Raw genomic sequence first — 14263 nt, forward strand, 5'->3', positions numbered from 1 at the left:
GATGTTTCAGTATTAATAATCTAATGATGTCATACATAATATTATATATCATTCAGAGGGATCAGACCAATAGGCTAACGTTGATATTTTAACTACACTTTGCTGGTAATACGTATTTACTTCAAGGGAGGATTTTATTTGGCGTTTTATTTGTATAAATTTACATTGCTGTTATTTATGTAAAAGATGTAAATTCTTCTTCTACTTGTATTTCTGGCCCTCCAGAAAGGCTCACGTGGTCCCGGTTCATCTACCGGACTTTCTCGGGCAGGTGGGCTTAAATTAAAATAAATAAATAAAAATAAAAAATAGACGGTAGTCGACGAAGATGATGAAGATGATGCTGAAGGATGCTGAGAATGGCTCCGAGCCGCACGGTGGCGCTGACGTGGCGCTCCGACGCCGCAGCCGAAGACCGAGAAGAAGAAGAAGAAGAAGAAGAAGAAGAAGAAGAAGGTGGGGAAAGAGGAGAAAGCTGACATGATATTCACGTACAAGGGAGACCTCACTGGGACGGGACAGGTAACGCAAACCGTGTTTTTTATCGGCGAGGAGGGGTGGTGGAGGGGTTACGGTCGACGTAAACTTCTACGTCCGCGGCATCTTTCCTTTATTTGACAAACAGCCAGGGGCGACGCGCAAATGATTTGAGCTGTCAGCCGACGGAGCGGAGGGGCTCGGTCGGCTTTGACAGCCATGGAGCGGACTAGCAACTGCACTGCAGCCAGCAGCGTTAGCTCAGCTGTCACCGCAGATGCAGAATAACGTTACCGGTGTGTGCGTGAGCGTGCGTGAGCGTGCGTGTGTGTGTGTGTGTGTGTGTGAGAATGACACTGCGCAGTCTGCGCCTCAAATGCACATATTTCGCTGTTTATGTCCGTGTAGCGGGAAGCTACAAGATAATAGCTCGTATCCGAGATGTAAACCATCTTCGATATGTTGACTAGAGCTTTAATAATGTCGTTCATTTAGATGCCATTGAATATATATATATTTATATATGTGCTGGTTGTTAGCGTGCATGCAAAAAAAACAACAACTCAGTGCCAAACTGCTGACAATATATATAATTTAACGTATTCTTTGTTTTATTTTTTTTAAAGCTCACTTTCTTATTTGACCGGTAGCTTAAGATCCTTCTCTGTCAGGCATTTTGTAATTCATATTATTGTGAACTAATGTCCTGATATCATCGGTCCAAAGCAGGTTTTTTTTTTTAATGTACAGTCATCCCCGCATTCAATGTCTAAATGCTTATTGTAGTCAGGGTTGCCCTGGCAACAACAGCCCAAACGTCCCGTAAATTGGTCCAGCAATTTCCTCCAGCTCAGTCCCAATCAGACGGGAGGGACGTTCACCTCCACCCTGGCCCGGGTCAGACCTCCCTTCAGTTTTTTTTTTAAATTTTTTTTATCTGATCCCAGGCGAGGGTTAGGATTTGTGCTATTTTTTTTATTATTTTTTTTTTGGTAAATTGAATATCTTTGGATTTTGGACAGTTATTTACAGTTTAACTGATGATGATGAAAATAATAGTTATTTGCAATTCTAATTTAGCAGTTCATCTCTCTGTATTGTTTTGGTCTAAAGAAGCATGTATGACTGCAGCTAATTTTGCTCCATCAGACATTTACTTTTCCTCTAATAATAAATGTGTCTTATGTTTTATATGTCTATTTATGTCTGTCTATTTTGGTTGTTTTTTTTAGAAGCTATAACCGGAGTCAAATTCCTTGTATGTGTTAACATACATGGCCAATAAAGTGATTCTGATCCTGAAATGTTGGCCATTGATTTTGATTTTTGATGTGTGAATGCTGTTTTTTTGTTTAATAACACACTCCCACCCATGAGCCTCTATGTTTTTTTTGTGTTTTTTTTAACAGCATGGCTAAGGTGCTGAGACATTTGGATCCGTTTGTTATTTGTACTTGATAACAAAGTCATGTTTGATGTGGGTTATTTTTGTCTGTACATTTTAAATACTCAAAACAGGTTGACATTTGCGACATAAAGTCTGACACTGGCTGCTTGGGAAAGAAAAAGAGAGAGCCAAACTCAAGAGGTGTCCTGAATGTTTGTGTCCTACACTTCCACTTAGTTTGTAAACAGTGTTGGTTGCAACATGCATAAGTGGGCGGTTTCTCTGTGGTGGGTGTCTGACCGTAGAGCCCACTACTATATCAATGCTGGCTGTTATTTTTGGCCAGAGTGGAAACCATATAGCCCCACAGGCCTCAGGCACAGCAAGAGAGATGAGGCTCTGTGACTGAGGACTATGGTCGAAGTGGCATGCGCACATGTTTAGCAGTCTGTGACTAGCGTTCCCTGACTCATACCGGCTCATGTTTTGGTTTTAATTATAGTCTCAGCAATAAATTACAATTATGGAGATTTCTTAACCTGGTGTTGTAGCTTGATAGGACTGAAGACTTACTTAAGCTGGAGTCATGATTGTTAGTACAAGCTTGAAATGGAGTTGTAATGAAGGTATAGTTTGCAGTAACACAAATTTACGTGACAAATATGTGCTAGCTGAGTGGGTGTCAAATCGGTTTTAGTGTGGTTTATAATATGAAGGGTGAATGTGCTTTAACTATTGTCATGAGAATGTCATGCAATTGATATTCCCATGAAATTACACACTCTGCTACGGCATGAATGTGTAATGTCTATATTGTGACTGTCACACGGGCCGTCAGATTTGATTATGAATTACGTGACTGTTGCCTCATTATCTAAGATGCAAAATGGGAAAACTACAATCTCCATTTCTTACTTCTCATTTAGAGATCTTGTTGTTTCACTCAACAGCAGCAGACTTTCTCTATTTGGTTGGAAAGGAGACAAAAAGACAGACTCATGGGGGGGTTAGGTGGAGCCTCAGTGGCCTTTGCATGGGGTTGTATGATCAAGCCTCAGGTGATCAACTTGGACATGATAACGGTGATGGAAAATATGAAGGTGTATTGCATAAACATTCCTTTGTTCTGTGAAGCACGAAAACTCGACAAAAGTCCCCCTCATTAATGTGGATATGTTGGTTAGCTGTTATCATAGGGTGAGCTGACCTATTTCAATGATACCCACAGGGCTGTGGCAATAGCCTGGATGTACTGTATGTTGGAAAAGTGCCAGCGCCAAGGAGAAACCTGACACCTTCACGCTGAATTTACTTGGCAGTAAAAACGCATTAGAAAATTGGCTTTCAGCTGCAAATTTTGCCTGTAAATCGATGACAGATGCAGAGGTGCCACTTCATTGTGTTAATCAAGTGTGAGGGAATGAAATGTGTGATTTTGTGAATCTGCCAATATACAGATAAAAGGCCTCAATATTCTTCTTTTAATTGCACATCTGTCTGTTTTTCAGGTGTACATCAGACTATAGATAATGCCCAGACATGGTGCCTTGTCAGACCCATGTGTTGCTGAAGTGGCAGGAGCACTTCAATAGCTCCTGGGCAGCAGAAGACAGCGTTCATACCGCCCGGAGGCATGGTGCCGCTGCGCTCTACAACAAGCTCCTCCACAACAAGGAAGTGGTGACTCTGGCCCAGCCTGTTCAGGAACTCGTCGGCCCACGCCTGCCAGACTTTGAGTGCGAGTCCAGTGCATCAGCGGAGAAGGAAGAGTACCTATCATCCCTGCTTCATAGCCAGCGATGGCTGGCTCACCGCATGCTGACGCAAACCTCCTACACCCTGGCCCTCCACCACCGGCTGGTAGTCCTACAGAGGATCTACTATGCACTTCACATCAAATATCATGACAAATTCCGTGTGCAGCTGCCCTCCCAGTCCACAGACAGTGGCACCGAGTGTGGGCAAATTCAGCCGGCCTCAGAACTGTGCCTGCCGGGCGGGGCAACCAAAATCAAGTCAGGTACAGAGGTTCTGATAGAAATGGGTGTGAGGACGGGCTTGAGTCTGCTCTTCTCGTTACTGCAGCAGAACTGGAGATACGCAGCCTCTGTGCATCCCGAGTCTGTGCTTTGCAATGACGTGCTCGCCACGGCGTCCTCTGTCCTGACATCGCTGCCGCCTCTTTCTCTGGCTAACGAGAACAAGATCCCGTCGGTGGGTCTGGACTGCCTGGCGCAGGTGGCTGACTTCCTGAAGAAGACGTCGGCGAGCAGCGGGAGCGGCGGAGCGGACCCGACTGGTCGGAGGCTCGCGCTGGAGCTGCTGCTGGGCTTGGCCATGCAGAGAGGCTCTCTGAAGTTTCTGCTAGAGTGGGTGGAAGTAGCTTTGGCTGCTTCCATGTCCTCCTCCACCTCTGCACTGTCTTCCTCCTCCTCCTCCTCCTCCTCCTCCTCCTCCTCACTGAGCTCCCAGCATTCCGCTGGTGTGGGCTTTGATGTCATCCATCAAACTCTTCTCCAAATGAGACAATATTCGGTATGTCACCTGTTCTTCATTTGGACTTTTATTATGTTTGCAGTAACCTTCCTTTTAATACTAACCATCCATTATTATTAACACATTTGATATCTATTTTGTAGATTGTTGGTAGCATTTACTAAACAAACTGTGGACTCATTTTAAATCCCTTTGCCCTGACTTCACATGATTTGTGATCATTTACAATTTCCACACTGTTACATCAGATCACATGCAATATTCGCCACAGTTCGGATTGTATGGGAATTGTCTCTCTTTGTGCTTATTGAAAAGATAGGAGTCGTTTTTTTTAAGCATTTATGAGTGGTAACCTTCACAGCCTCTTATGAACATACTTTAATAAAAAGGTCAGTGAAGCAGGAAAATGGCTCTTCACTTCCATCACTGCAGTCCTTTTAACATGCGAACATTCATTTGAAGCTTGGATTGATGCATTAGTGTGCAGATAAGGATTAAGATTGAGTAAGTCTTACTGTCCTCTCTAGATGTGCGTATTGAGTCATCCTTTAGCGGGCTAATCAGCTTTGCAATATTTCTGTACAAATGACAACCATAGATGGCTAAAGTCAACAACCTCATTAAACTGTGTATGCTATGTATTAAAGCATGATGTATCTTGATTTTTCCTGCTACCTACATATATACTTTTAAAAAAAACATGAAGGATGACGCAACTTGAAGCACGGTTTGATTTGTTTCTGGTGAGAGGAAAAAGTGGAGCACAGTCTGCTGCTTTCTCACGAGTATATCTACAAAGAGCTGCCTTTTTTTTGTTTTTTTTCCTTCACTTCATTCCCTGCTTGATTGTGCAGTGACATGTGGCTGCTTTTGAAAAGAGAAGCTTTTCTTGTTCTCATTCATACTTCTGCTTTAAAGATACTTGGTACCTGAAAGGCAACCTATTACAGCTCGACAGAAACTGTATTTTTGGGGTCGATGCCGATACTAATAATAGGGAGTCTAAAAAATCTGATCTTGATTGAGCAGCTGAAATGTGGTAATCAAAGAGTTATGATGGAGACATGTATTAGGAGCTGGATATGTTACAATTTAACCATAAACATTATTGTCCAAAATAACATCAGTGCATTCAAACAGTGAACCTCACTGGGAATGTGATAATTATATATAACTATAAATAAAGAAAAACATGAATTGGACAATTTCTACACTATGTTCTGTAAAATAGTATTTAAATTGGACACATATGGAAATATGATATTAATAAATCTGTGACAAGCAAAAAAAGCTAATAGGATTGGTCCAATATATCGGTCAGGCTCTTCAAACCTACATGTAATAAAGTTGATTTCCTGTAAATCCAAGTCCACGCGATATCGACAAACATTCAATCTTGGTAAAACCACACTCTACTGAAGGATTAATGTGCAGTATTTTTTCCCAGGGTTTCCGTGGGGATGCTGTCAATACTCAGGTGCTTAAGAAGGATGCAGATGGACTTTGTCGACTCTCCCAGGCAGCTCTGTCCTTGTTTGAGGAGGTAAGACATACATAGTGACATGCATATTGACTTTATTAAGAAAGCGTTCCTATAACTGTAAGGCACCTGTCTCTCTTCTACTTTGACAGATTTGTAACCTAGCGTCCTACTGCCTGTGCTCCTGCAGCATGGATGCAGCTGCTCCCGGCACAGAGAGCGACACAGTCATGGTGTATGTGTGGGGCAGCAACAGCAGCCATCAGCTGGCAGAGGGAACGCTGGAGAAGATCCTGCTGCCAAAACTCACACAGGGCTTCAGTGATGCCCAAATGGTAAGGCTACCACAACTATAAGACTAAAACTTACCAGGGCTGTCACGTTTTTCCATTTTACAGGTTTATTATTAATTTCATTTAAGTCCATGTAATGTTTTATTATTTATATTTCAGTGTAATCTGGACACGTTTACAAAAAAACCTTTCAGATTTCTTTCAATAGCTTACTTTGATGAAAGGATGTTGTTTTTCTACTTCTCTTTTTCTACTGCTTGTACTCAGTTGCCATTTCAAATCTGTTTTGTTCTTTCAGCAGTTTGTCCATTGCTTGTTTGTTGGCTTGTCTTTCGGGTATTAAAAACTACTTGAAGTGCAAACAAAGATTCAAATTAAAACTATTTAAAATCACATTATTGATGTCACTTCTTTCTGCAGTATTGACTTCTGTAAACAGTTGTGGGTTTAGAAAATTGAAAGCATGCCAGAACCACATTATATATATATATATATTTAAGAAATATATAATTTCAATAATCTTACTCTGACACTTTGCATCTCATCATGTTAATATCCTTCTTAAATGTGCACTTTGTGCTGCATTTAGATTGAGGCAGGCCAGTACTGCACCTTCTCAGTATCTGCGGATGGGTCGGTGAAGGCGTGTGGAAAAGGCAGCTATGGGCGTCTGGGCCTTGGAGACTCCAACAACCAGTCCATGCCCAAGAAACTGGTGCTGGATCCACATAGGAACATGAAGAAAGTGTCCTCCTCCAAAGGCTCTGATGGTCACACTTTGGCCATCACTGTAGAGGGAGAGGTGAGAAGTTAAAATGACTACTAGTGCATATTTCTATGGTTTGTACTCTTTATTTTTGACAATTTTTCCTATTCTCTTCCTGTCACATAATGCATTTAAGTGGAGCTTTACCACTTTTGGAGGGCTTCTTTTTTTTAAAGTTTTAGTTTAGTAATATACAAAAAACAACAACAGAATGTTGAAGTCATGATTCAAACTGGCTGCTTTTTTACTCACTTCCTCTGCAGATGTTTTAATTGATTTTAACTGATAGATCTAATGCAAGACTTTGTTAATTGGACTGTAAAATATGTCTTTCAGGTGTTCAGCTGGGGTGATGGAGAATATGGGAAGCTGGGCCATGGCAATAGCGCTACACAGAAATACCCCAAAATTATACAAGGACCGCTGCTAGGCAAAGTAAGCCTGCAGAGAAGCAGATTGATAGGAAATGTAGCAGTGGTCTTCTGGTCTTATTCATTGTTGTTTTAGTTTTATGAAAAGCCATGAGATTTGACATACAATTTCATATGTACTGTTATCTCTTCCAGGTTGTTGTTTGTGTGTCTGCTGGCTACAGACACAGTGCTGCTGTGACTAATGATGGAGAGCTTTATACGTGGGGAGAAGGGGACTTTGGCAGACTTGGTACACACACCTTAATTCCTCCAGTTGCTTGATGTTGTTTCATATTGAAATCCTTCCTCTGGTATGTTCGTAACAACCTCTGTTGGCCTGCTGCAGGTCACAGCGACAGCCAGAGTCGGAACGTGCCCACGCTGGTGAAGGACATCAGTGGTGTAGGGCAGGTGGCCTGTGGCAGCTCCCACACCATCGCTGTGGCGCAGGATGGACGCACTGTATGGTCCTTTGGAGGAGGGGACAATGGTGAGTCTGCAGATGACATGGAGTTTGATTTAAACACAAACTGGTGGAAATCGTACTTTAAATGGTATTTTTCTTGCGAGCACTTTTATTTCTCTAAAAAATATAAAGCAAGTCTGATGGCCTTAATGAAAATAACATACACACTGTTTTCATGTAACAGACAGTACGATCACAGGATCATGTGTATCTCTTCATGACAGGAATGTCTTGAGCTAGTGTGAACTAATGCTGGTACTCGGATGTGAATCATCCCTGCAGGTAAACTGGGTCATGGAGACACCAATCGTGTGTATCGCCCGAAGGTCATAGAGGCCCTGCATGGATTCATCATCAGGAAAGTGTGTGCTGGCAGCCAGTCATCTCTGGCCCTGACCTCCGGAGGACAGGTGAGATGCAGTGTTTTGAGACATGATGGATTTTCAGTGTCAAAGGTGATACTTGTCGTGTTTATATTCTTTGAAAACAGTTTACTTCTTTATCAATAATCCAAATGTCTAAAAATATGGTTTAACAAACTTTAACTCTTTCTGTGTTCTCTTTGGTGCCAGCTTTTATTGTGAAGTATCAAAAACTGTTTGATTTCATTAAAATATAACATTATCTTACTATAACTTAAAAGATGACTGTATTGCTCGCAACAAGCGGCTTCAACACTTTTAAAACTACCTCATTTTCTCCATGTTATTAAGCTCCACTACACAAAAGTGGTTTAAGTTTCTCTCGTTTTAGTTTAAAGGTCCCATATCTTACAATGCTACTCTCCAATTCCTCTAAATAATATAGCTGTATTTGATTACATTATAAATAAAAGGTTGGCAGATATATATATATAGACAAATAGGTAGGTTAAGACAGGGTTAATTAAAGGATCATTTTCTTAATAATTCATACAGTTTTGTTTATTTGTGTTCTCACTTTAGGTGTTTGCATGGGGCTGTGGCTCGTGTTTAGGGTGTGGCTCCTCTGAAACAACCTCTCTTAGGCCGAGGTTCATAGAAGACCTGAGTATCACTAAGATCATTGATATCTCATGTGGAGACAGCCACTGTCTGGCTCTGTCCCATGGTAAGACATCTTCAACGGTTCATAGCCAGTTACTCAGATGAACAAACAACTTTATAACCTTGTTTTGATTGAGTAGATTTCAAAGATTTTTAGAATGTGTTCTGACTGAAAGTTATGTTTTGCTCCTCATCAGAGAATGAAGTGTACGCATGGGGGAACAACACTATGGGCCAGTGCGGGCAAGGCCACACTTCTACACCCATTACCAAACCCAAGAAAGTGCTCGGTTTAGAAGGAGTCTCAATCCAACAAATCACTGCTGGCACTTCTCACAGTCTGGCTTGGACCGCAGTTCCAACTGACAGGTAAATCCTTAAATATCACTTAAAACCAATAAAACAGTCTACTCTGTGAGCACAGTCATTTAGTGTCTACTTGTTTTTTGTATTAGATGTGATTCCGTGGTATAGTTAAAAAAATATTCTGTAGCTATGTACTTTATAGAAATGAGATTTCAGAAGATTTTTTTTATTCGGTCTGACACATCTGTACATCTTTTCAGACAACTGGTGGCGTGGCACAGACCCTTTTGTGTCGACTTGGAGGAGAGTACATTCACCTACTTACGCAATTTCCTGGAAAGTTACTGTGATGGCATCAGTAACGACACTCCCCCTGCTCCATTCTTATCTAAAAGGTATGAAATGACCTTACAGTTACAGTCAGTTACCATAAAATACTTCAATACCTCAAAATTGGCATTTTTGCTTTATTTTTTAAACTTCATTCAACATGGAATTACATGTGCAGAAAAATTCTTCACCAGTAAGAGGAGGACACTTTGACTTTCCCTGCTATCCCACACTCCTCATGCTCTCTGTCTGTTCCTCAGGGACCACCATCATTTTCTTTTGCTGTGCATGAAGCTGCTGTCCATCCACTTGTCCTTGGCCCATGCGGGGGGCACCGGTGCCATGGTTCTGGGTGCTCAGGGCAGGCCCCTGAGAAACCTTCTCTTCAGGCTCATAGACACTGACATGCCAGACTCCATACAACAAGTAAACTGAACTAATTATTTTTGGAATATGCTTTTGGTCACATATGACAGAGGAGTTAGTGTCAGGTGCTTGTGAAAGATCCAAAATAATACACCGATGAGCTAAATATGAATTTAATTTATTGCTTGCAGTGAATATTAACCGTTGATGTGTTGTTGGCATCCTCAGGCAGTTCTGAACACGCTGTCTATTGGTGCGTCCCTGCTGCTGCCTCCACTCAGAGAGAGAACAGAACTGCTCCTCTCCCTCCTTCCTCAGGGCCCTCAGAGTTTAAATGTTCTTTCCAAAGGACAGGTATGTAGGATGTCATTAAATAAGTGCTGCTCATTTGACCAAATTTATTTTTGTCTTTTTTCTACATTAATCATCAGAAGTGTGGTCTGTATAGAAGGTGTTAAATACAGAACACTCTTAAAACATAATGTTTCAAGTGCTTTAAAAAAAAAAAATATTCTGCCTTTGCTGCTTGTCTTTCCTTGTTATAACTATGACTGTGATCCAGATAGTTTGCTTGAAAATGGACAGATGAAAGGACAGAGCTAGAAAACAGAAATCACAGTGCCGAATTGGAGTGTTGCTAGGCAATATGAGTGGAAGACTGCTTGAATGTTGTGAAAACATGTAATTGTGAAAACATTGTTTGTTCTCTGCAGTTATTATTATTTTTTTGGTTACCTGGATAATTGTGATGTCTTCTTTCCTCTGTGTGTCTCAAAGCGTCTACAGTTAGATATGGTCCTCAGCAGCCTTCAGGACCAGAGCCATGTAGCTTCTCTACTCGGTTACAGCAATTTTGGGGAGGTGACAGCCCTGGGACCTCCACTGACGCCTGCTATGTCAGTCCGGCCGCCCTCTTCATCCAGCTCTGTGGAGGCCTACGATCCTCTGCACTTAGCAGAGGTGCTGCTGAGAACCCTGCTGCTTAGTATAGGCTTCTACACGGTACGGAGAACAGGACCTCGTTTGTGTGTGTTGAACAGGGGAGAGATTTACACTTTATATTTGGGACAAATGTCCTTTCCCCTGTCAGATCGTGTTGTCTGTTTCATGATTTTAAAAACAATTTTTTTTTTATTATTATTTTTGTCTGTATGTGATTATACAGACAATTTGGGATAAAAAAAAACAAAAAAAAAAACACCTGAAAATAACAATTAATTCCAATAAAACAGCACATTACTAAGCAATGCAACTTGGAGGAACTATTATTTACTATACGCTGTAGGTTTTTGACTTATGACCTGCTGTTTCCATGATGTTTTAAAAGTTATTAATTGTCTAAATTTAGGAGCTTTAATATTGATGTACTGTGAATTAGTTGGTTCTTGATTAGTAGTTTTGTTTATACTTCTCACTCCTCTGTTTTGAAGTATAAAAAATGGATTGTGTTTTATTGTTTTTGTAATTTCCTGGATGTTTTTGTGCATATTGTTTCCGTCAGTGATGTTCTTACCCCTCCTACATTCTCTCTACATATGTGTGTGTGTTCATACAGGAGCAACAGTTTGGTGAATTGGAGAAAAACAGTGACAAGCAGCTATGTGGTGAAAGTCAGGGACAAACTGATCCTCCCTCTCACTTCCACCAGCTGCTGTCTGGACTTCACAAACACCTGCTCGCTCATTGCTACATCCACTCCAGCCCAGAGGTAAACCCAAGAATCAGCTGAACACAGGGAAGATGTTCATTGTTTTATCAAGAATGAGCGGTTTTATAAGAATAACATCCTGGACCCACGTATTTGTAAATGTTTCTGTGTACACGGTGGTCTTATGTTGACAAATCACGTCATGTTAAACTTAGTATTTCACGCAGAGCTTTGTAGGGTTGTCGTTGCAATTGTTTCAATTTATTTATACAAATCACCACAAAAATCATCTTGGGGTGCTTACAACAGAACCTTATTCAACATATGAACCACAGTGGGAAGGAAAAACTTCCTTTTAGCAGGAAGAAAACCTTTCTAAAATATTTCACTGTCATAGTTGCATTAATGTTCACATTTCTTCTGCTGCTCTGTAGGACGACAGCAGTGTAACGCTGCTTCGTGAGCATCTTTACCTGCTGCTTCCCTGTGCTGCTGAGACACTCAGGAGATCAACTAAACTGCTGAAGGAGAGTTCCCCGGACAAACAAATATTCAAAAAACTGCACAGTAAGAACAATAGCTATTAACAAGTGTGTATTATTTTAACCTAGTTAATCCACTGTTTACATGTTTTTTGTTGTTGTGAGTTGCATTCAGACATTATAGTGGCTCTTAAAATAACTTCCCTGATCTTTTCTATTTCTTTTTAATATTTGATTACCAGTGGAGGGAAAGCTGAAAACTTTTGCATTGAAAACTTCTTTACTTCTACTTTGTACTAAAACCAACCTCAGACATAATTACAACCTATTTACTTTATTAAGTTTTCAAACATTTTATTCTAGTATCCTCAAATAAACTGACACGTCCGAGTTGACAGAACCATTACATACACACTCTCTACAAATTGATAAAAAAAAAAAATCAGTGATTTATTCTTTAAACTCTACATTGCCTCTACTGTACTGTGTTCTTAATGTGTAATCAGTTATTTTTATGAGTCACTCTAATCCCCCTCTCTCATCTCGTTCCAGTGGTGTTGTACAATTCGGTGGCTGGCAGCCTGCTGTGCCAGGTAATGTACTCCTTGCTGCTGCTGCCTCTGGGCACGGTGCAACCTCTCCTCAGCCATTTACTGGCCTTGTTGGAGCACCTCAATGATTTCAACAGGTTGCTGCCAGAGACGGTCCAGCTGGAGGAACAAGAACTAGGAATGGAGACTCAGAAAACCTGCTCAGGTCAGTTCAGTACCCCTGAGGTTTATCCTGGGTTATTGTCATTGGTTACTCCATTGTTTCCGTTACAGTAAACCAGTTTAACAATGACAGGTGATCTGTCTTCCAGATAAAAGTGAAGAAAACACAAGCCTTGGACAGCAGCAGCAGCAGGAGGAGGAGGAGGAGGAGTGCAGATGGGTTTGGCTGTTGGACCTGGAACGTTCTGTGGCGTTGGCAGTCGGCCGCTGCCTTGGTGGTATGCTGCAAGGCCTGCCGGCCTCGCTCCAGGAGAAGTCATCAGAGATCTGGCTATCAAATGTCCTCCTCAGGAACGGTCTTGAGATGGACTTTGAACAGCTCGGTAGGAAAACATACGTCCCGCTCTCCCGGCTTTCACGTGCTAATGTTTCGTAAATAGATACCAACTGAACGCAGTCTTCATACCAAGATTTATTTTGCATCTGTGTTTCCGTTATCTGTTTGGTAACAGCAAAAATAAAAGCATAAATTAGCTACATTACAGTATGTAAAAGTGCATCAACTCTTTTTTTTAATGCCACTAGGTAAAGACGATGTTATACAGACTCCTAAAGAGTTAAATTACTACGTAGATGAATTTATATAGTCTATACTTAGACCATGAGGCCAGCGAGATGCCCTGAAGGACATGTTTAAATTAAATACCATTATTGCTCATCTGAGAACATAGTCTGTATTAATCTTAATTTGGTGTGTTTTTTATGTTTATGTGTAGACTCCAGCATGGCCTGGCTGACTGAGGTGGTGCTGATGGGCAGCAGTGATGCCAGACTAGCAGAGCTGAGTCTGTCTGAGGAAACCAGGACTTTACTAGAACTGGCGCTGGGGTCCTCCAGAGGACTTGCAGGTGAACTGTGGCAGAAGATGGAGGAGTACGCTCACAGCAAAGGTACCTTGACTTACATATGTCCGTATATATGTATAACTGCATGCCTGTGTTTGTAAAGTTTATATTATGAATATACAGCTGATAAAAGACTAACTACGTATTTTGAAAACCTTGTACGTCATAGATTCATATTCTTATTTTTGTGAGCAGGTTGTGTGTTTTTCCATGCTGTGACTCTGTTGTAATTCGGCTGTATTGTTTGCTGTGAGCAGAATGGGGGAGTGGAGGCTCTTCGGGTGATTGTCTGCTGCAGATAGTCTGTCGTTGCAGTCTCGCTGCACTCTTGAAACACACTGGGCTACAGAATGAGGCCTGTTGGCAGGACAGGTCAGTAACACCAATGTCATGTTTACCAAAACACTGAAGTCAAGGGCTACTATAAAACACTGGAAGTGCCTCTAATATGTAGAGGTTGTTCTGTTTACATTGTCATTTATGTAATTGCATTAAATGTCTGAACTATTGTTATATTTGTATAACCTATTTCACTGTCGAACAATGCTAATAATCCACTTTGTCTATCTACTCTATTGAGACAGATATGAGCCCTGTGAGATGCTGTTTGATGTCTATGAAACAGTTTATAAAATCAGAAGCAGTCTGTTGGCGCTTAAAAACTCCCCAAGGCTATCACAGGTGAAACCGCCAACCAAGCAGGTACCATT

At 41.2% G+C, this 14263-nt stretch overlaps 1 protein-coding gene across 7 annotated transcripts in view; it reads left to right on the forward strand.

Annotated features, from left to right (window-relative positions):
* Nucleotides 1-433: 433 nt before the first annotated feature.
* Nucleotides 434-14263, forward strand: part of LOC138210905 (probable E3 ubiquitin-protein ligase HERC1) — a 39114-nt gene continuing 25284 nt past the window's right edge. For all 7 annotated transcript variants that reach the window (XM_069170350.1, XM_069170289.1, XM_069170298.1 and 4 more), the window contains exons 1-22: nt 434-522; nt 3373-4399; nt 5808-5903; nt 5993-6175; nt 6723-6935; nt 7236-7334; nt 7466-7562; nt 7659-7802; nt 8061-8188; nt 8723-8867; nt 9001-9172; nt 9370-9504; nt 9700-9865; nt 10034-10159; nt 10583-10807; nt 11361-11513; nt 11888-12020; nt 12488-12691; nt 12798-13031; nt 13425-13598; nt 13811-13925; nt 14138-14255. In XM_069170350.1, the coding sequence (XP_069026451.1) occupies nt 3404-4399; nt 5808-5903; nt 5993-6175; nt 6723-6935; nt 7236-7334; nt 7466-7562; nt 7659-7802; nt 8061-8188; nt 8723-8867; nt 9001-9172; nt 9370-9504; nt 9700-9865; nt 10034-10159; nt 10583-10807; nt 11361-11513; nt 11888-12020; nt 12488-12691; nt 12798-13031; nt 13425-13598; nt 13811-13925; nt 14138-14255 (4056 nt within the window). In that variant the 5' untranslated portion in view covers nt 434-522; nt 3373-3403. The remainder of the gene's footprint in view (nt 523-3372; nt 4400-5807; nt 5904-5992; nt 6176-6722; nt 6936-7235; nt 7335-7465; nt 7563-7658; nt 7803-8060; nt 8189-8722; nt 8868-9000; nt 9173-9369; nt 9505-9699; nt 9866-10033; nt 10160-10582; nt 10808-11360; nt 11514-11887; nt 12021-12487; nt 12692-12797; nt 13032-13424; nt 13599-13810; nt 13926-14137; nt 14256-14263) is intronic.

The sequence above is a fragment of the Embiotoca jacksoni genome, unplaced genomic scaffold (genome assembly GCF_022577435.1).
Source record: "Embiotoca jacksoni isolate LCO1_2020_lvr unplaced genomic scaffold, fEmbJac1.0.p SCAF_10, whole genome shotgun sequence".
In the NCBI taxonomy this organism is placed as follows: domain Eukaryota; kingdom Metazoa; phylum Chordata; class Actinopteri; family Embiotocidae; genus Embiotoca; species Embiotoca jacksoni.